Source organism: Orcinus orca, chromosome 3 (assembly GCF_937001465.1).
Source record: "Orcinus orca chromosome 3, mOrcOrc1.1, whole genome shotgun sequence".
Classification (NCBI taxonomy): domain Eukaryota; kingdom Metazoa; phylum Chordata; class Mammalia; order Artiodactyla; family Delphinidae; genus Orcinus; species Orcinus orca.
The window spans coordinates 14322424-14345515 of NC_064561.1; the positions used below are offsets into that span (position 1 = coordinate 14322424).

General features: G+C 44.9%; 1 protein-coding gene across 1 annotated transcript; it reads left to right on the top strand.

Moving 5' to 3' along the window:
* The first annotated feature begins 4036 nt into the window (after window positions 1–4036).
* Window positions 4037–21191, top strand: LOC105748393 (T-cell-specific guanine nucleotide triphosphate-binding protein 2-like). Its single transcript, XM_012535837.3, has 2 exons — window positions 4037–4279; window positions 19576–21191. The coding sequence occupies exon 2, from the start codon at window positions 19596–19598 to the stop codon at window positions 20838–20840; it is 1245 nt and encodes a 414-aa protein (XP_012391291.1). The 5' UTR covers window positions 4037–4279; window positions 19576–19595; the 3' UTR covers window positions 20841–21191.
* Window positions 21192–23092: the final 1901 nt, after the last annotated feature.

Genomic DNA, 23092 nt, shown 5'->3' on the forward strand with positions numbered 1-23092 from the left:
GAGCTCTGATTATCCTTTATTCTTATTTATGGTCAATATTACCAGAAACAGACAGGCCAGGACCAGATGAACCAATACTCAGCAGTCTCTCAGGGTCACAGTTCCCTAGCAAGAGAACGGAGGATTGTCTACCTACCACTGCAGATGGGGGTACCAACAAGACTTGGTCTAACAGGGAGTTTCCCAGTTACCAATCAGGCAGCGTCAGATGGCGAGGGACTCCTTGACCCAGAAAGAAAAGTCCAATTAAAGTGGCAGTAGGCTCAAAACCAGATGACCAAATCTTATGCCTTTTCCCCCCAAAGGAAACCTCCAATCGAGGCAACCAGTAAGTCGGAATACCCTGGTGTCATCACATGCGAGATTCCACCACTTACCAGAGACATATCAGACCAGACCATGACCAGGACCTTGTTTCTTTCACCCTGGAACTGAAAGCACTGTGGGCCAGTGATGCCCGGTCAGTGGCAGTGCTTGGGGCTGTCCCTGAGCCAAAGGTGCTCAGGTAGCTGCTGGACACGTCCTGAGAGCTTCCACCGTAACAGGGTGATAGAGTGGGTCTGTTTACCGAGGTTTGGGCAGAGACTGCAATGTCGATAACAGGTTAGGAAACACTTACCCAGCTAAGAGAATGTGAGCCTGGCTTTACCACCCTTGATTCCATCCCTGGGTCAGAAAACAATGACTGACAGGTGAGGAGAAGGGAAGGCAAGGATCACTTTTTAGTGAGCCCTTTGCAAGGGAATGTGCTTTCATTTTAAGCCAGCTATGGGTCTGGACTTGGTCTTCCTGGGTAAGATACCCTCATCCAATAAATCTGGATTTCTTCACCATTTGTAAACCCTGAACAGGAAGTAAGAGGCCTGTGGGTCTGGGCTGTGCCTGTCCCTGAGATTCCAATGGGGATGTTAGTGTGAGCCACTCCCACCCCTACCATTGTCCCTCCTATGTGAGGGACATTCACTACACCAGGGGTCATCAGTAGGATTGTAACTGTCTCACCCAAGTATGTCATTCCTACCCTTTACATTTCCTCTCAGCCAGCTCCCATCCTTGTAATGGGGTCAAGTGTGATGAAGAAAGAGGAAGGAGCTGACTCTTTCCCTAGCCCCACTGCAGCTATCTCAGTTGAAGGAAGGACTGAGCCAGGGCAGGGGAGATTTCAACTTTATAAGAGTCTGGAGATCGTTTATTAGACCAACTGGACTTTTGCTTACCTGAGTGGAGCTAGGAGACAGGATATTTCCTGAGCTGTTCCTTCCCTCTGTCAACCAGGAAATGTGTGCTTTGCCTCTTTGCATTTCAGAGACCATATTGATATCCAGGGATGCCTGCCCCATCCTGAACATGTCATGCCCTGAGGAGACCAAGATATTAGAGGCCTAGTCTTGTCAGTCACCACAGAACATTGCCCAATGTCAACTGAAAAGCTTAGTAAACATTTGCAGGGTAAAGGAAGGACCACACCCATTTTCCACTTCAGCTACTGCTTTTAGAGTTAAAGCACTTTCAGAGGGTTTTCTGGACACACTCAGCCATTCTAGGCAACCCATTTTCTGCCTGTCCTCCTTCCCTTTACTCCTGTTCCCTGCTTTTCTTACCTGCATCCCCAGTCCTAGCCTGGTCTCTGATGGAGACCTGGCACTCAGCTTCTTTGTCCACACTCTAGCCTGCTCAGTGTCTGGTGGTGAAAGTCTTAACATGCAAGCATCACATGGGTTGAGGGTCTGCCAGAGGTGGAGGAACATGAGAGGAGGTGGTACAACCAAAAGAGGCTGCTTCCTGGACCTTGTGAATTCCCTTGAGCCCAGTTCCAAACCATTTCAGGCATCTAATAGACAGATTAGCCTGAAAGGAGAGCCCAAACCTAGAAGAGGTTTCCAAAGGGTGGCCCTAAAGTGCAATCAGCAACCTTTGTATGTCTCTTGTAGACTTTGCCCAGATTCTACTTTGGTTCCTACTCTGTGCGGGGAGAAAGCATCTTTGCAGAGGCTCACAGACCTATGACAGAGTCAGTTAAGAGTTTCTCCTGCAGAGGCTGCAGCTGTCCAGGTGCCCAAAGAACAATTCCACTTGGTAGGTGACCAGTAGTGGCCATGACAGGTCTGTGTCACTTGTGGTCCTGAAGAAGATTCATGTGATCACAGGGCACTTAGGAGCAGAAGGTCAGACTGTGGGCTGTGAGATGTGTATTCAGGGCATCAGGTCCCAGCCTGTGGACAGTTCAGAGCAAAGATGGAGAAGGCATGAACTTGGTTTTCTTACTTATTTCTTATTTTACTCCTGAGGTCTTTAATTAGCTGTTTGTCTGTGTTCACCTGCATGCACAACTCATTGTCAAGTTCATTTGTGAGTTTTCATCTTTGCCTTGTAGTTCTTTCTACCTGGAATGCCAGTCTCTCTTGTCCCCACAATGATTTCTCAGTCTCTCTTCCATCATAGCATTGATTGTCTCTATATGTCAGACAGAGAATTTCTCTGATGTACCCAAACTATGGAAGGAGGGAAAGATTCATGACTGACTGCAGAGAAAAGAATATATGCAGCACCAATTTGGAAAGAACTGAGATACTTTTTTTTTTAGAATCCTCTAGTTACTTACATAACATAATGATTACCTACACACTGAACAACTATCCCAAGAAACAGAACATCTTCAGTAACTATACCTATCTATGTGGTCCTATTTACTCCATGCTCTGTCACCAGCCCTTGGGTAACAACTTCATGAAGTATGTGTTTATGATTGCTTTCTTTCATTTGTTGTTTTATCACTGACATATTCATGCCTTAACAATATATTGTTGTGTTCTCCTGAAACTTTATTTAAACGGCATTATACTGGTTCTTAATTTAAAAACTCGGCAATGGGCTTCCCTGGTGGCGCAGTGGTTGAGAGTCCACCTGCCGATGCAGGGGACACGGGTTCGTGTCCCGGTCCGGGAAGATCCCACATGCCGCGGAGCGGCTAGGCCCGTGAGCCATGGGCGCTGAGCCTGTGTGTCTGGAGCCTGTGCTCCGCAGCGGGAAAAGCCACAACAGTGAGAGGCCCGCGTACTGCAAAAAAATAAAAAAATAAAAATAAAAACTCGGCATTATGCTACTAATATTTATTTATCTATTATATCTATGACCCATTCTTTACGATGCTGTAGAGCTCAATTTATTTATCCCTTCTCTGTCATTGGTTATCCTCTCCTTTTTCACAGTTATGAAGACTGCTGTTAGGAACACACTTCTACATATCTTCTGGACATTTGTGCATAGTGACTCTTAGGTACCATCTTAGGAGTGGAAATGCTTGTTCTCAAGGTACATGAATGTACAGTTTTTTTTTGTTCTGTGGGTCAGTTCATTCATCCCTGTGCCAGCACTCAAGTACAGCATTAAAGTATACTTTATTTTTACAATGTATAAAATATACATGAAAAATACCATATATGGTACTGCAAATCCTCTCATTTCTTCTTCTAAAGAAAATTTGGTATTTTCTCCTTAATCTTCCATGTAAATTTAGGAATCCAGACTCCTCCCTCCTCTCTGTGCCCAGCTCCTGCGGTTTTGCCTTGTGTCCCCAGAGGCCCTTCCGATAGTTTGATTCGCTCATCAGATGTGACCCCATGACCCACCAGAGTGATCCAGGCCCCGGGATGACAATGTGGCAGTCAGGTATAGGTCTCCTAACGATGAAAGAACAAAAAAGACAGAGAAAAGTTAGAGAAATGCTTCTCCCTCATTCACTGGAAGCTTTGAAAAGTTGCTCACAGCCTTCCTTCTTCCCTGTCCTCTGTGCTCCCCTGGGTGTCTTGGCTAGGTGACCTCCCAGGAATCCTAAGAGACCTGCCTTTCCTGACCCCTAGTACCTCTCTGCCCTCTCCTTACTCACTGATCCTCTGGAAGTCACACTCTTGTATTTTCTTTACTGGAAAATGTGGTGCTGTAGAGAAAGACATAAACACGATTTCCCTGGTTTCATTTTCATTTCTGGAAATGTTAGTTTCAACTCTCAATCTTTTCCTCCTAAGGGAGGGGCTCAAGTCAGAGGCTATTGTACTCCCTGCTGCCTCCCATCCTGGGCCTCATTTCCCAGGCAGGACCGAAGTTTGCCAGTCCTTGCTCTCTACCGTGTCTGCCTTTATCTGGGCGAGGACAGTTCTCTGGATTGTTCCTGTGCTGGGGGCTGCGGGGAGCACTTCAGCAGACTCTGCATTTTCTACTGTTTTAGTGGAAACATTCGGGTCAGCGCTCTGACCAGAAATGTCTTTTCTCTCTTGAACTGGTGAGTGAGCAAACTCTTAGCACTTGCAGGGATGGGATGCTTGTTTTTTGTTTGGAGACCTGAGGGGCAGGGCTGGCGGCTGGTGGAGAGCTGTGGTTTGATGCAGAAGGCCTGGTCATCCTTTTCAGGTGGTTAAGGGAGTGAGGGAGGGCCGAGAACTGCCCAGGGCTAGGGCAATAGTGGTGAGAATGGGAGGAGTGACTGGATTCTGGATAAATTTGGTCAGGTTGCAGGATTGAGGGTGTGAAGTGTGAGAGAAAGAAGATTATGTGGACAGCCCCATGTGCAAATGAGGGGTGGCATTGACACTATCTGGCAGGGAGAAGTCTATGGGAGGAGAGGGATGGGGGCTTGAGACAGGTTTGGTCTTGTTCAGTTACTAAAGATCATCCTAGACATACAAACAGGAGATGTTGTATAAACAATAGGATATTTAGGTCTGAGGTCAGGACAGATGCCCGGGGTAGAGATATAAATTTGAGAGTTGCCAGCACATAGAGGGTGCCGGACAACATGGGACAGGTTAAGATAACCTAAAGGGCACATGTATGTGGAGCAGGGTGAGGACTGAGCCTGTTGTAGGGGAGGAAATAATTTTCCTCTACCCTTGTAGGTTCATTATGGCTGGTTTCAGAATTAAAATGACATGAGGCAGATTAATAGAAGAAAAACACAAATTTAACTTTGAATGTGCAGGGGTTCCATACTGTGAGGCACACCTGCGTTCAGGCAATTGAGGCTTATATGCTATTCAGATTTCAGGAGCAGGGGTAGGAGTCTGGGACTTCGAAGAGGGAAGTCAATTTACAGGACGATGGAAAAATAAATGTTCGGTAAACAATTGTTTGCCATGCCTTGCAGAAACAATGGGAAACAGAGAGGACTTTGATCAAACAGCCTTTGCGAAGTTTCCCCAAGTCTACCACACTAGCTCATAGTCTTAGTAGAAATCTCTGGTGATAGCTCTTCTTCCTGAAATAGGCCCTTTATCTAAGTTCTTTTAGGCAGTTAAGGGGAAGATAAAAGCTCTTTCTTAAAGATGATCATCCTAAAATAATCCTATGCCAAAGAGATACATTTTGGGACAGCAAATTTTGCTCCCTTATGCTGTGGGCACCCCAATTTCAGATCACACTGTGTGGAAGGACGTGCACACAAAGCAAGGAGTGGTCGGCCACACCCACTTCCTGCTTTAGTTTAACAAAATGGTGTTGGGGAGGAGAAATTTTTCCTCTACCCTTCTGGGTTTTTGTGGCTGGTCTAAGAATTAAATTGACATGAGACAGATTAACGGGAGAAAAAAACAAATTTAATTACTATACCTATGAAAGAGGGTTCCAGAAGATTATGGGGCGCAGAGGCAGTCAGGCAATCAAGGCTATGTATTCATTTTGAGCAAAGGAGTTGGGGCTAAGGGCGTAGGGCTTCAAAGGTGAGGAAGATAAGGCACAGGGTAATGGGAAGAGGAACTGCTTGGTAAACAAGTATGTGACCCGCCATGTAAAGACAAGGAGACACAGAGAGGAACGTGAACATATAGACCTTGGTAAATTTCCCAGTCTACATGTCTAGCTCATATTCTTTTTAGTTACCTCTGGTGACAGCTCCCTTCTTGGAACAAGCCCCCCCGATCTAAATGCTTTTAAGCAGTTAAGGGGAAGGTAAAAAGGACAACTTCCTGAGTCTTCTGTTTCTTAAAAATAACCAACCTAAAATCATCCTCATATTAGAGAAGCATTCTGTGGTGGCAATTATATCCCCTACGCTGGTCATTCATCTGATTTTTCTTTCACCTTTGAAACAAAATGTCTTCTCATTGCTCTAGTACCCTTCGTTTTTAAGACTTAAAGGTCACATTTCAAATACATTCAAAATACCCTCTCTCCAGGCTGAGGTCCTTGATGCTACGTGTAACATCAGAATGGGACTCATTCTTTCTTTCTCCCTATTGGCTCCTACATGGCAATAATTGCTGCTCCATTTCAAGGTGAACCACCACATAGATATTTCAAATCAGGTGGCCACAAACTAGTTAGACCACTGTCAAAGCTCTCACCTGAATAGCAGGTACGAAAGGGTTGGGGTGAGGGAATTTGTGAAGGGATATTTTGAGGGAGATGTTAGGGTGTGGGATCCCCAGGGCAAAGATGGAGGGTGATGCCTGCTCCTCACTTCAAACTCAGAATGAGGGTTTTAGCAGGAGCTTTGGGAGAACAGCTAGAGGACAGCGAACTGGGTCTTTCCCAAGCCTGAGATATCTAAACGTGAAAGTCAGGTTAGCAAGATGTGGCAGGCAAGCCCAAGAAGGAGCTGGGCAGAGAGTATGTTGGGGTGAAGGGGGTGATGTGTGGTCCATACATCTGATCCAGGCCACGTGCAGGAGAGAGCTTGTGTGGGGTCACCTCAGGGCATTTCTCAGAGGGCCACCTGCAGGAGGGACCAGTCTGGAGTGTGGAGTTGATGAGAGAAGTGTGGGATGTGCATGCAAACCTAGGAGTCATCAGTGACTATGTGGTCTTGTATCGTTGGGGCTGGAGGAGATGTGGGGGAGCTGAGTAGACGGAACAAGGAGGTTCCCTAAGGCTACACATCTCACCTCTCTTTAGGGTTCCCAAGGGGAGACAGTGTTTGGAAAGGTCTTCACCCCTGGACTGGGTGGTTTCACTTCTAGGGAAATGATAGGAGTGCCCATTTTCAAATTATCTTGCCTTTTGTGACTCTAAAACCCACCTTAAAAATCTCTCTCCTCTTTCCCCTAGTTTACTTCTCTTCCCATCACAGACTACCACAGTCTTTTCAATTTGATATGGGCCAGGATATTCATTTGAACATATTTATTAATGTATATTAATGTATGTATGTACCCATGAAAGCTATATAGTAATGCTTTATGTTTATCCCTTTAATCGTCCACAAAAAGTATTGAGCTTAAAGTCTGTTTTACAATAAAAATACCTATTTGGTCTTTGTCCACGATTCCTGGAAGGAGCTCCTAAAAATGTCGAAATTTCCTCAGTGATAGGAATGTCTTTTGTAAGATAATGAGATTATTGGGGCAGGGAGCCTACAGAGCATCAGGATGGGGGCTGGTGGCCAGAAAGATCAAGCCAGAATTAAAGGGTGGGCAGTTTCAGTTCCTTCCTACCCTTCCTCCCTCCAAACTTCAGGGAGTGGAGGAGGGCTGGAGATTGAGTTCAATCATCAGTGGTCAATGACTTTTTCAACCGTGCCTATGTAACAAAACATTAAAACCCCTAACAAGGTCAGTTTCTTACTTCCTAAACTCAATATTATTGGGGGCATCTCTCTATGTTGATGTGCATAGATCTACTTTATATTTTCTGACACAGCAGTCAGTCAAATGTATATCCCATTATTTATTAATTATAAAAAGGACACAGTATTACGTAGGGTACAGAAAATGCTGTTGTAAAAGAGGGACTCAAACACGGAGACAGAGAACCAGGGAAGGCTTTCCCTCCCTCTGAGGGCAGTGCAGAGGTTAGCAGACTGCACAGCCGGGTGCTGGTTTCGTCTTGGTCTGGTAGAGCTCAGGCCCTTCCCATCTCCACAATCCACCATCTCCTTGCCCTTGTCCCCATCTGTGTGTTTGTCTCTAGGGGAGCAATCTAATCTTCTCTGATGATCACATCAAGCTTGGCCCACATTTCACTTGGTTCTCTCACTCCTCTGTCTCTCCCCTGGAAAGCAATCTCTATGAAATCAATGATTTCCATTCCTGAAGCTCCAGGGCTGGGACAGTGCCTGGCACAGAGCAGACACGCAATAAGAATTTGATTAGAGAATAAAGGAAAGAATAAAGAATGATTGTGCTTAGAGAATAAAGGGAGGATTTGCTTCTAGAATAAAGAAGTAAAGGAAGGAATTATTTGACAGTTCATGTGCTGTTTTCATTTCCCCTGTGATTGCTTTGGGCTATTGAGACCCCTTCTGTAAGGAAGTGATAGTTTCTGAAGATATGAACTCAATATTACTGGTACTATATTTTCACAAGTCCCAAAGCCTTCACATCAGAGGGGAGGCTAGGCTAGGTTTTAGGCAGTGGAGTAAGATGGGATACAATTATCCTTAAGCACAGTTACTCTCTGCTTAAACAACTAAGTTGAGGCCACACAGAGTCTCAAGTTAATACCTGCGGTTTGCGGTCAGTTTGAATGTGAGCCATGGATACAGGACTTTTCAGTAAGCTCAGAGCCGTTCACAGCACTAATGTCACCTTTGCCACCACTTAAGAGCTAAGCATCCATTCAATTTCTCTTGAAATAGTAGGAATGGTCCCCATCTAAGAGTTTGGTTATAAGATAGCATGGGGATACATCCATTTAAAGTAAATTTTACAACAAGCAGACAGAAAGTGACATGTGGAGAAATCCCTAATTTCACAGGACTGCTCCATGATTGCTTCTAGGTGAAGGTTTGGGCAATTGTCCACTCCTTCCCAACCGCTCCTAATGCTGGCTTTACATTCTCCCTCCGCCACCAGTCTTATGAATGAGTCCAGGAGTAAAAGATGCATTTTGCCTAGGAACCAAGTATACTCAGCACACACGCACAGACACAGGCACATACCTGAAAAAGAGATTTTACCACAGAATTTGCCATCTCTTCACTTTATTCAATTCCAGTGGGTAACTTTAAAAAAAAAAACAACAACTCTTGTTATAACCCACACAATAGATTTCACAACTTCAGACAAGCAGAATGAAAACCACTCATTAGTGGATTTCCCGTGCTGGTTTCTATATAGCTCCCAACATGCCCAATTATCCCCAGTCCCAACCAAAGGGACCCATGGAGAAGTGTGGCCCACCTTGCACCAGATGTGGAATCTGAGGTATCGAGGACTTCTGTGAGCCCAGAATCCAATGTACGTCAAGCCCCAAGTTTGTTCCCCATTTGGTCATTATCATGAAAGGCTGACAGAAAATCGACATGCTCGTTTATTCCAGGAAAGTATGCTAAGCCTCAACATCATCAAAGGGCCTGGTACTGAACAGGACACATCTGGGGAGACGGTGTTTGAAAAGCTCCCACCTCACTGACATCATCTGTACAGGGAAGAGTTGGAACCCTGCAATAGAGATAGTTTCTCCAATGCTAATACACAATTAAACTGAGGGGGACTGAAATGTCCCATTAGACATCTCATCCTTGAAAGCCCACCTAAGGTCCCTATTCCATGGGAGGTCCACCCTGGGGAACTAGTGGACTCACAATTCCAGATGCCCCAGAAATGGCCAGCGGCTCCTTCTCCAGCTCAGACGCTAAGAGCGTATGAGTGGCACGTCCTGCCCTCCTTCTACACGTGTGGTCTCCATTAGAAGACCCCAAATGCCAGGAACGTGGAGATGAGAGGCACACTGCCTCCACACTGGAAGGCTGGATGGGTTTGAAGCAGCAAAGTATTTGTGGGCTGATGTGGTCCCTGAAGAATGTCAGAGAGGGGTCCTGCTATGAAAACTCACTGAAATGCATAAGCCTGATGCCAAGTTCTCCTGTCCTGGTGTGGGCCCCACCTTTCATGTCCTTACAGTAGCACAGTTATCAAACAAGTTCCATCTTAGGAGCCCTCTCCCTTACGCACTCCATGGAAGCAGAGGGTGACAGTGATCAGATAGATGTCAGTGGCCCTCCCGGCATGTCACCCCTCCCTGGGGAACAGTCCTCTCCTCAAACAGAGGCAATTCCTTCTGGGACCATCCAAGCTCAGGTTGCTCCAGAAGGAAGAAATGGAATTGTGGAGGGTTGGGGTTGTCCTAGGGAGAGCTGAGGGAAAGGAGGGAAGAGGAGCTGGCAGGGACAGTTGGTTGTCCTGCAGTTTTCTCCTTCAGTGGCCCCTCGGGGACACTGGAGCTCTCCGCTGGGTTATTTCTAGATCTGAATGCTGGCAGGGCCCCAGCTCCAGGGGGACTCAGGCAGTGGAAGTTTCAGTTCTATTCCTGGAAATGACTCTAGGTGTCCAGGAAAGGAGCGCCAGTTTCCTTTCTGCATTCCGTAGTGGAGGGGGCACTGGCCTGAGCTAGACTCTAAGGCGTCAATGTCAAGTCAGTGCACAGAGGCCAAGCACAGAGTTGGGGTGTCCTGGGTCCAGCCCTGCTGCTTCCTTCCAGAGCCATGTCCTCGGATTTGGTCCTCAGCTCCGTCCTATGTCCACGTTCAGCTTCACCGTCACTCAGACCCTGCCCCTTCCTGAGGCTCAAGACACTGTCTGCAGAGATGCTCCCTGGTGTTGCCCAGCTCACTCAGCACTTGGGTTCACTTGCTACCACCAGCTTTGCTCACAGTGCATATTCTCCATCCACCACTGCCGACTCCAAGCTCTGACCCCTACCTGCCGTCAATGCACCTGCTGGGGGCCTGAGACCCAGCAATGCTCACCACTGGCCAGGTGACCCTGGGCATCTGCCTAACATCCTAGTGATTGTCATGTGCTCGCTCTCAGATCAGAAGCAAAAGCTCCCCAAGTCTTCTGTGGGCAGGAGAGAGGCCCCAGACAGAGGACTGTGTGAGTGTAACAGAGTTAGAAATTTTTCAAGGCTTACAATGCTTCCAAGGTTTGGGCAGAGATTGCAAACGTCAATAATAAGATAGGAAATTCTTATGCATCTAAGAGATTGTGAATTCAGTTTAGCCACCATTGATTCCTTCCCTGGGTCAGAAGAAGACAGTTGAAAGGTTGAAGAAAGGGAGAGGCAAAGATCACTTTAGTGAACTTGTTGCAAGAGGTGTGGCCAACAGTGAGGGCTGGATGTTCTTTTCTGGGTAAGATGATATCAGGAGGTAAGAGGCTGGGGCTATCCACCTTGCCCAACTCTAAGGAGGAGGTAGCAGGCCTGCAGGTCTGGGCTGTGCCTGTCCCTGAGATCCCAATGGGGATGTCAGTGTGAGCCACCCATGGCCCCACCTACGTGAGAGACAGTCACCACACTAGGGCCTTCAGCGGGATTGCACCTGTCCCACCTGAGTGTGTCTTTCCTATGCTTTATTGTTCCCATCCTTGTAATAGGGTCAGTAGGAGGAAGAAAAAGGGAGAAGCTGACTCTTTTCCTGTCCCTGCTGCAGCTATCTCACTTGGTGGAGGGACTGAGCCAGGGCAGGGGAGATTTCAACTCTGTAAGAGTCTGCAGATTGTTTATGAGACCAATTGGAACTTTTCTTAGTGAGTGGGACCAGGAGACAGGATATTTCCTGAGACATTCCTCCCCTCCTCCAACCAGGAAATGTGTGCTTTGCCTCTGTGCATTTCAGAGACCTTATTGATGTCCAGGAAAACTTCCCTGTCCTGAAGGTGTGATGCCCTAAGGAGATTGAGATATTAGAGGCCTAGTCTTGTCAGTCATCCACAGAACAGGGCCGAATTGCAACTGAAAAGTTCAGTAAATATTTGCAAGGTAATGGAAGGACCACACCCATTTTCAACTTTAGCAACACTTTTATAGTTAAGCCACTTGCAGAGGATTTTTCTGGAGGAACTCAACCTGAACCCTGCTGGCCCACACCCCAGCCTGAGGGCTTTAGGCAAAGCATTTAAGGCCTGTCCTCCTTCCCTTTTCTCCTGTTCCCTGTTTTGCTTTGCTAGTATTCCCAGGCCTAGTCTGGTCTCAGATACAGGCCTGACACAGTCTCTTGTTCAGCTCTCCAGCCTGCCCAGTTCCTGGTGGTGAAGTGATGACCATGCAAACATCACATGGGTTGAGGGGCTGCCAGAAGATGGAGAAACATGAGAGGAGGTGGTCAACCAAGAAAGAGGCTGAATTTGGCTGCCTGCCTGGACCTTGGGAATGCCTTTGAGCCCAGGTTCAAACGATTTCAGGCATCTAATAGATTAGCCTGAAAGCAGAACCCAAACCTAGAAAAGGTTTTCAAAGTGTGGACCTAAAGTGCAATCAGCAACCTTTATATGTCTCTCGTGGACCCTGCCCAGATCCTACTTTGGGTTCCTACTCCGTGCAGGGAGAAGCCACCTTGCCAGAGACTCACAGACCTCTGATGGGACCTGTTAGGAGTTTCTCCTGCAAAGGCAGAAGCCGTGCTTGAGTCCAAGAAACAATTCCATTTGGTAGGTACACAGTAGTGAGCATGACATGCTGTGTCACCTCTTGTCCTGAGGAAGGTTCATGTGATCTCAGTGGACTTAGGGCTAGAAAGTCTGACTATGGACCATGAGGTGTGCATTGAGGGGCATCACTGAGCAATGGCCGCTCCAGGCCAGAGCCTATGAAATGGGGCACCAGACTCAGAGTGACCCTCACAATCAGGACCAGCCCAGCCCTGGGGAACTCTGAGTGGTGTTTTTAATTAATACTGTGTCTTTTATTTTATTTTATTTATTTTTTGGCTACGTCGGGTCTTAGTTGTGGCACGTGGTATCTTCACTGAGGCATGCGAGATCTTTAACTGTGGTGCACAGTCTCTTCATTGTGGCGCGCGAACTTCTCTCTAGTTGTGGCGCGCAGGTTTTCTCTTTTCTATTTGTAGCGCACAGGCTCCAGGGTGCGTGGGCTCTGTAGTTGTGGCATGGGGATTCCAGAGCACATGGGCTCTGTAGTTTGTGGCATGCAGGCTCTTTAGATGGGGTGCGCGAGCTCAGTAGTTGTGGCACGCAGGCTTAGTTGCTCCACGGCATGTGGTATCTTAGTTCCCTGACCAGGGATCGAAACTGTGTCGCCTGCATTGGAAGGTGGATTCTTTACCATTGGACCACCAGGGAAGTCCCAAAACTGAAGTTTGTTTTCGTTTTTTTTTAAATTTATTTTTGCTGTGTTGGGTCTTCGTTTCTGTGCGTGGGCTTTCTCTAGTTGTGGCAAGCGGGGGCCACTCTTCATTGCGGTGCACGGGCCTCTCACTATCGCGGCCTCTTTTGTTGAGGAGCACAGGCTCCAGATGCGCAGGCTCAGTAGTTGTGGCTCACGGGCCTAGTTGCTCCGTGGCATGTGGGATCCTCCCAGACCAGGGCTCGAACCCGTGTCCCCTGCGTTAGCAAGCAGATTCTCAACCACTGCGCCACCAGGGAAGCCCCTAAAACTGAAGTTTTTTTTTTTTTTTTTTTTTTTCGGTACGTGGGCCTCTCACTGCTGTGGCCTCTCCCGTTGCGGAGCACAGGCTCCGGACGGGCAGGCTCAGCGGCCATGGCTCACGGGCCCAGCCGCTCCGCGGCATGTGGGATCTTCCCGGATCGGGGCACGAACCCGCGTCCCCTGCATCGGCAGGCGGGCTCTCAACCGCTGCGCCACCAGGGAAGCCCTGAAGTTTTTAATTGGGTGTCTGTATGTGTTCATCTGCATCTACAGCTAGCTGTCAAATTCATTTGTGATCTTTCATCTTTGCCTTGCAGTTCTTTCTGCCTGGAATGACAACCTCTCTTGTTCCCACCTCCTCCCTCGATGATTTCTCTGTCTTTCTTCCATCATAGCATTGATTCTCTCTATGTGTCAGACAGAGTATTTCTCTGATGCTCCCAAACTATGGAAGTAGGGAGAGATTCATGACTGACTGCAGAGAAAAGAATATATGCAGCACCAATTTGAAAGAACTGCGATATTTTTCTTTTTAAAGTCCTTTGTTTACTTATATAATATGATGATCACCTACACACTGAACAACCGTCCCAAGAAATAGAACATCTTCAATAACTATACTTACCTATGTGTTCCTATTTACTCCATACTCTGTCACCAGCCCTTGTTCAGCAACGTCATGAAGTATGTATTTACGATTCCTTTCTGTCATTTGTTGTGTGATCACTTACATATGCATGCCTAAGCCATATTTTTTTGTGTTTTCTTGAAGATTTATTTAAAGAGTATTCTTTTTTCCTGCTATTTTTTTCTACCATTTCTACTAAATTCTATTTATTTTAAACTCAGTGTTGTGTTACTAAGATTTATTTACCTATGTATAACAATGGATCAGTGTTGTAGAGCTCAATTTATTTATCCATTCTCTGTCAATGGCTATCCTCTCCTTTCTCACAATAACGAAGACTGCTGTTAGGAACACATTTTACATGTCCCCTGTACATTTTTGCACAGTGACTCCTAGGTACCATGTTAGGAGTGGAAATGCTGGGTCCTAAGGTGCATGAATGTACAATTTAATAAAATTAATCCATATTTTTTTCATAGTGATTGTATTGATTTTACATTCCCAGCAGCTATATTTCAGAGAGTCTACTGATTCACATTCTCCCTAGTACTCAATATCATCCAACTTTAAAATTTTTCCAATTGAATTGACGTACAATATCATCTCACTGTGCACAGTTTTGCATTTGCCTCATTACTAAGGAGGATGCTAAACTTTCTGTATGCTTATTGACCACACCTGTTTTTTTTGTTTTTTGTTTTCCTGAGAAAGATCTGTTCATTTCCCCCCATGCCCTGCACTTCCATACTGGTTTGTTTTGCTTCTTAGTGATCTCTGGCATTTTAAAAATACCTTCTTAGTATTGATTTTTAGTTTACGACATTTGTGCCAATATCTTCTCCACATGTCTGGAGAATTTTTACTGCCCTGAAGCATTTATTTTCATAAACAGAAACTTTTCATTTTAATGTACTCTAAGGCACCCCATTTGTCAATCTTATTTATACAGTTATCTTCTGGGTATCTTGTTTAAAAAATTTTTCTGTACCCTAAGATCTGCTATATTTTCTAATAGAGTTTTCTATTTGAAGTTTAGATCTTTACTCTTCCTCTAGAGTTGATTATCAAAAGTGATATAAGTAGGGAATCAGTAACATTCTCCAAATGCAAAACCAGTTTGTACAGCTCCATTTACTTGATAGAGTCTTCTTTACTCACTGACATTCCATGTACTGGGTTGGCCAAAAAGTGCCTTCAGTTTTTAAGTAAAAATAAAAGACACACTTTTCATTTTCACCAAGAACTTTATTGAACAACATAGTCACCCTTTTGTTCCACTACCTTCTGCCATTTTTCAGGAAACTTCATAATTCCATCTGCCCAAAAGTTTGTCATCTTTTTGAGCAAAGAACCGCTCCAGGTGTCTTTTACAGTCTTTCAGGGAATTGAAAGTTTTTCCATTAAAAGAATTTTGTAAAGACCTAAATAATGGAAACCTGAAGGTGCAATGTCTGGTGAATATGACAGATGAATCAGAACTGCCCAGCCAAGCTGTAACAGTTTTTGCCTGGTCATCAAAGAAACATGTGGTCTTGCCTTATCCTGATGGAAGAGTATGCGTTTTCTGTTGAGTAATTCTGGACGCTTTCGTCGAGTGCTGCTTTCAGTTGGTCTAATTGGGAGCAGTACTTGTTGGAATGAATCGTTTGGTTTTCCAAAAGGAGCTCATAATAGAGGACTCCCTTCCAATCCCACCATATACACAACATCACCTTCTTTGGATGAAGACCAGCCTTTGGTGCAGTTGGTTGTGGTTCATTTCACTTGCCCCACGATCTCTTCCATTCCACATTATTGTACAGTATCCACTTTTCATCGCCCATCACAATTTATTTATTTATTTATTTATTTATTTTTTCACCACAATTTATTTTAAAAAAGATACGTTTAAGTAGAGAATTACATGTGGAAATATGGTCAAGAAGGTTTGTTTTAGCATAAGTTATGTAAGGATCCTAAACATCAGAGCGCTTAACATAACCAAGCTGGTGCAAATGATTTTCAACACTTGATTTGGATATTTTGAGTATGTCGGCTGTCTCCCACATGGTATAACATTGGTTGTTCTCACTTAATGTCTCGATTTGATCGCTATCAACTTCAACTGGTCTATCCAACCGTGGAGCATTGTCCAGAGAGGAATCTCCAGCACGAAACATCGCAAACCACTTTTGACATGTTCAATCAGTCACAGCACCTTCTCCATACACTGTACAAATCTTTTTTGTTGTTGTTGTTGCGTTTCAGTTTCATTTTTACCCTTCTTGAAATAATAAAGGATAATATGCCAAAAATGTTGCTTTTTTCTTCCATCTTCAATATTAAGATGGCTACACAAAAATTCAATTTTGATGTCATTTTTTATTTTTATTTATTTTTTTGCGTTACGCGGGCCTCTCACTGTTGTGGCCTCTCCCGTTGCGGAGCACAGGCTCCCGATGCGCAGGCTCAGCGGCCATGGCTCACGGGCCCAGCCGCTCCGCGGTATGTGGGATCTTCCCAGACGGGGAACGAACCTGCGTCCCCTGCATCGGCAGGCGGACTCTCAACCACTGCGCCACCAGGGAAGCCCTGATGTCATTTTTAAATGCACACTGATATGACAGCTGTCACATACACTCTATGAAAATTTTTTCAAATGAAGTTAAGGACAACTAAGTGCTACTAGAGCCGTTTTATGGAAAAAACCGAACGAACATTTTGGCCAACCCATATGTCTCCCTTTCAACATAATTCCACACATGCCTGAGTCCAAGACAGGGATTTTGGTATTGTGTGCTGTGGGTCAGTTGGTTTATCCCTATGCCAGCCAGCACCCGAGTACAGCATTAAATATACTTTGTTTATTTTTATAATGTATAAAATATACATGAAAATATACCATACAGGGTATGGCAGGTCCTCCCATTTCCTCCTTGAAATGTGGGTTCTCCAATATCGATCAGATTTTCCAGAGGGAGAGGCTCAGGTTAGAAGGTATTGTACTTCCTGACGCCTCCCCGTTCTGGGCCTCATTACTCAGGCAGCAGAGGCTTTGTTCTCTACAGTGAGCACAGGAGCACACTGTGTCTGCATTTCCTGGTGAGAACAGTTCTGGGGAATGGCCCTGCGCAGTCTCAGCATGTTCTGCTGTTTTAGTGGAATCATTTGGATCTGATCTCTGTCACAGGAAGTCTGTTTTCTCTCTGGAAAACATGCTCTATACCTGCAGTGGCCAAGGCCAGCTTTGTGCTTGGAGGGCTGAGGACAGGGCTGGCTGGTGGAGAGCTGGAATTCCATCCAGCAGTTCATGCCAACCTCTTTGAAGAACAGACAACCCCTGTGTCTGAAGATGCCTTTCCTTTCTTTCTTTTTTCTCCTTCTTTCTTTCTTTCATTCTTTCTTTCTTTCTTTGAGAAAGTTGTAAGAAAAGTTGGGGCAACAGAATGTTTACTGGTTTCTCCAGTAGTAAACTATGTAATGTTTAATGCACACTCAGGGTTTTCTGATTCTAGCCTTTCATTACCATAGAGATATTTAAATCTCTTTGAGTTTTGGTAATTAATAGCAATGCAAAATAATTCATTTCTTCGCCATTTCCTTACTCTGTGCAGGCTATAACCAAATACCACAGACTGGGTGCCTTATGAAGAGAAATCTATTTCTCATACTTCTGGAGGATGAAAGACCAAGATCAAGGCACATGTAGATTAGGTGTCTGATGAGAACACACTTCCTAGATGAATGTCTTTTCTGTTTAAGCTCATATGTCAGAAGGGTTAAACTAGCTATTTGGGGTCTCTTTTATGAGGGCATTAATCCATTCATGATGGCTCTGCCCTCATGACCTAGGCACATTCGAAGGGTCCATTTACTAATAAAATCACTTTGAGCATTACATTTTATCTATGGATTTATGGGGACACATTTAGTCCATACCCATATAGAAATACAATCTGTCTGTTGAGGTTCAATAGTCTTCTCACCTTCTTCTTAGAAGACAGCACTCTTGTCTCACTTTGACATTCATTTCAATATTCCTGAGCTATAAATGTGTCTCTTCTTTGGTATTCCCCTTTCAACTAGCATTAACATCTGCTTATTTCCTTCATTAGTGATCAGTTAAATAAAATCCTTAACATGTACTCATTTAATATTTTTTGATAGTAATGATTTTACTTTTTTAAAAAAATTGTCTTTGCACAATATGTAGAATGGGGGTGGAGGGCATTCAGCACACCCCTGCGGGCTTCTCACTGCCGTGGCCTCTCCCGTTGCAGAGCACAGGCTCCGGATGCACAGGCTCAGCGGCCATGGCTCACGGGCCCAGCCGCTCTGCGGCATGTGGGATCTTCCCGGACCGGGGCACGAACCCGTGTCCCCTGCATCGGCAGGCGGACTCTCAACCACTGCGCCACCAGGGAAGCCCTAAATATTTTTTAAATCACAGTTTCTTGGTATAACTTTCCTCACTCATAGTGAATGATAGGAGGTGTCATCAATATCATATTAATAATTTCTTTAAATTGCCTTGGTTTAATCAGATGCCCATGTTTCAAAACTGTGCTGAATTGGATAGGGAAAATTAGAGCTCTTATTTACTTCCTCTGCAACTTCCTGTCACATGTTTTAACTTCCACCCAAACTGGTCCATAAAGTGAGGTAAATAGACATTAAGCTGCCATGGGGTAACTATTACCACAATGACTATGTTCTTGGTTGTCCATCTTATGGAACATACATCCTGGCAGGCAGGCCACCTGGTGGGCTTGTCTCTGTCTCCTGCCTCTCCCACAAGGCAAGTCCTGTCCTGATTTGCTGCAGGTTATTGGAAGTGAAGGTCTTTCTGGAAGTCGTCTGTGCTCACTAATGTGTTGGCCTAAGTGATTCTTTCTGCAGAATGGAAAGGTGCTGGGCTCTGTATTCAGGTTTCAGGAAAACACAGACAGTCTATATTAGTTTCCCATTGCTCTGTAACAAATTACTACAAACTTAGTGGCTTAAGACAATATACATTCATTCTTTTATAGTTTTGGAGGTGAGCAGTCAAAATGAATCTTAAGGGGCTCCAATTAAAGTGTCAGTAGGACCGGTTCCTTCTGGAGGCTCCAGGAGGTACTCCATTTTCTTGTCTTTTCCAGGCTCAAGACACTGCCTGGCATTCATTGGCTCATTGCCCTCCCTCCATCTTCACTACGACCTTTGTTCCTATTATCCCATCTTCTTTTCTGCATTTGGCCATGCCTCACTCTTATAGGGATGCCTGTGATTATATTTAACCCATGTGGACAAACCAAGATAATCTTTCCATCTGAAGATCATTAACTTAATCACATCTGCAAAGTGCTTCTCGCTATGTAAGTAACATATTCACAGGTTCTGGGGTTCAGGAAGTGGACATCTTAGGGGCCATTATTCTGTCTCTACATTGTCCTGACTCCTGGAACATATAAATCATCAGCTTAGAAAACAGGTAGTCTTTTCTGTAGCAATGGAAACAAAAGTCATCAGGAAAAATAAATGAACTGTAGTAACATGAGTAAGTGTGAGAGATGGGACCGATCTGTTGAGACCACTGTGTTTCCTCAGCTGAACCTGCCTATTCTGCTGCTTCATTCACCTTACCTTCTTATTCCCTTCCTTTTCCACAGATCATCCAGGGTTAACTGGCATGGATTGGTTCACCTCCTATTTCCTGTCAGGAAAGAATTTTGAGCAATTGGCCCAAAAATGTGTCCCTCACTACTCCACCTTGATCAGCAAGGCAGTGGGGATCCTCTCTCAGGAAAGTGTTGAACGTATTCAAAGAGTCTTTCAGGAGGGGAAGCTAAAAGAGGTGGTTGAAGAGATTCAGGAAGCACTTCAGAACTCTGAGAACGCTCCCTTGAATGTGGCTGTGATCGGGCAATCTGGTTCTGGGAAGTCCAGTTTCATCAATGCCCTGTTAGGTCTTGGTCATGAAGAGGAGGGGTCTGCTCACGTTGGAGTTGTGCCAACCACCATGAAGAAAACCCCCTATCAACATCCGAAATATCCCAGTGTGACCTTCTGGGACCTGCCTGGAACTGGGACTCCCAATTCCCTTCCAGATCCTTATCTAGAAATTGTGGGAGATGATGACTATGACTTTTTCATCATTATTTCTTCCTCACGGTTCAGCTCAAATGATGCTCTCCTGGCCCAGAAAATCAAGGAGAAGGGGAAGAATTTCTACTTTGTTAGAACAATGGTGGATGTTGAATTACATAGTGAAGAGAAAAGCAAACCCATATCCTTCAAAAAGGAGAGAGTCCTTCAGCAGATCCGAGATGACTACCTGGCTATTCTCAGCAACATCGGAGTATCTAATCCATGTGTCTTCCTGGTCTCCAACTTTCACCCAGATAAGTTTGATTTCCCAAGACTGCAGGAGACATTGCTGCAGGATCTCCCTGCACATAAGCGCTACACCTTTGTGCTCCAATTGTCCAATTTGTCTGATGCTTTCATTGAGGTGAAGAGAGTTATCCTCAAAGAGAAGATCTGGCTGAATGCCCTGAAATCAGCCGCTTTGGCCATCATCCCTTTCATGGCCTTCTTCAGTGGCTTTGACTTGCCTAAACAGGAGAAGTGCTTGAAACTTTATCGAAGCTATTTTGGTTTGGATGAGCAGTCAGTCAAAGAGATTGCCCAGAAACTGGGCACATCTGTGCAAGAGATCAAGAGCTCCACAAAGTCCTTGGATTTCTGGTTATTTGTGAAGAATGACAGTATAGCAGCAAAGGCCATGAAATGTGCTGAATCCTTTTGCTCAGTGAACGGAGGACTCCGATCTTCTATCTTTCAATTTTTGAAAGTATATTTTTTACGTTTGAAATTCGTCAATACGGTGGCTGATGATGTTAAAATGCTGTTGCATAAGACTTTAGAGAGCTGAAGTCTAAGAGAATGAGGCAGAGATGGGTAGAGTTGCCTAACCGAATAACAAAAGGGCCTCAGGTCTTGTGTTCTCTGGGTGGGAGCAGGATCCTCTTCTACCCACCACCAAGGCCAACACTACCCTAAAGTAAAAAGATTGTCTCACTGTTGGAAAAAGACAATTGCTCCACATTGATGCTACACTGCTAAGTAAAGGGGATTTGACCATGACCTCTTTTCTGTACTGTCTAAGCTATTTTGCTCTAATTATGACAGATATGCACCATATAACTTTCATTAATCTCCTGGTGTTATAAGGTATTTTTCATTTGCAAGTTTTACTCTGATAATAAACATTTGGTAATAATTATGATAACTGTTATCTATTGGCTTTTTATGAATTATTATCCCCCGTCATCATTTCAATACCATCCTCATCAAAATAAGGGAAAATACACAACTATGGGAATATGGCCAAGTGAACAGTTGATGATGTGTATGGGGAACCACAGCAGGTAGAAGAAGACAGGATTAGAGGAATGGTTTAGAATGTAATATTTCTAGATACTGCTAGAGATTAAAGGGAGGGAAACCAAGGCAGCGTTTATATCTCTAGGACTTTTTCAACACTGGATGGATTAAGAGACCAGTGAACAGGGCACGATGAAGGACAGGAGATTTGAGAGAGTGAAGTTGAATTAGGAAGGAAAGAAAAGATTAACTGAACTGGGATAAATGAGAGAATAGAATGTTTTTTTCTCTCATCCAAAATTTTACATCAAACTTCTGAAACAGAAGCACACAACAACAGTACCTGTCTTGAGTTTTGGGGATTCTCACTTCTGCTGTAACTGTAATTGTACATGCGACTTTCTTCTCTTCTTCCCTATATCGCTGGTATAGGGTGGATGCTGTATGGTCTAAGAGATGTACATGGCTGAGGTCTTCCCTTAGATCCCCACACTCCGGAGGCTCTCTCAGTGGGTGGAGGGCACTGAGATGTGAAGTAGGGCATGAGGGGCCCACAATCACCCTGCTCCTCTCTGTTCCCCCACTGCTCAGCAGAGGACTCCTGTAGAGCAGAAGCAGTCAGTGGGGGATGAAGCAGATCACTGTGTGTGCTGCCTCATATTCAACAGATGTGTGAAATGATAAAAGGGAAGGAACTCTTGACTTTCTGTTATGGACAGATTGCATTAAAAAATTTTTGTTCGTCAGATGTGACCAACATGGAGACTCACACGACCTTCCCCTTCTCCAGAAATTATGACTCTCCACATTCCCCAGGCTTTTTCACTTCATTTCAGTGGCCTTTCATCAAGATAGCAAAGGACAAATCAAATGGGTCTGGTGTGGGTCCCAGTGGAAACACCCTTGCTACAAAATGAGAGTTATCAAATATTTACATCTGTGGGTTTTTTTTTTTCAAATTTCCCTTATTCCCAAATAAGACAGGCAGGGTTAATGAGTCTTTCTCTCTAGGAAGAAAGGACTCAGAGGAGGAAAATAGAGAATCTGTTCTGGTGCCTTGTTTTTATCATCCAGAGTGAACAGGAGGGTTCATATACCTAGGAGAACATTCAGGAAGTGCCTGAATGATTCCCTTCACAGGGAAAAAAGTGGGGAAATGGGAGGAGGCTGTGAAGATGAAGAGAGGTCTCAGAGTCTGGTAGGAGGGGACAGAACTGTGCGGTGTCTCTAAACTGAGACCTTTGAGTCTAGGACATCAATATGTGTGAGCATCAGGCTCTTATAAGGGCAGTTTCTGAAGTCCAGCCAGACTCTGTCAGCAGAAGCTTCAGAAGTTCCTGTGGGTGGTGCTGTAATGGTTGACCACCACGTTAGGCATTGGGTGAGCATCTCTCATTCAGCAGCCTGCAGCCCATAACCTGAAACACCACCTCACTGTGCCATCCACTTCCTTGGTCCACCATGTGTCTTACCTTGTGAGCACAAAACTCCTTTGCATGACCACTAGAGGGTTGGTGTTACTGAGAAAGGGAAGCCCCTCTTTTCCCCTCATCCCTGCCTCTCAGGGCTACTGGTTGAAGGCATCTTCCTGTCTTCTTACCACTGGATTAGTGGTAAAACAGTTCCTATCCTGTCTTCTGTCCCAAATCAGTGTCTAGTAGATACAAATTGGTTCTCTGCACTGGGACACTTTTGAAAAGCATGCTGTGAATGGTACGGTTTCCTGGATACCTGACACTTGAGCAGAGACAAAAAATATGCATATATGTTGGGAGAGTGCCCCCAGTAAAGGGAATAGCA

Excerpts from the sequence above, each read along its gene's own strand:
- LOC105748393 (XM_012535837.3), top strand. The coding sequence starts at position 19,596 with ATGGATTGGTTCACCTCCTATTTCCTGTCAGGAAAGAATTTTGAGCAA.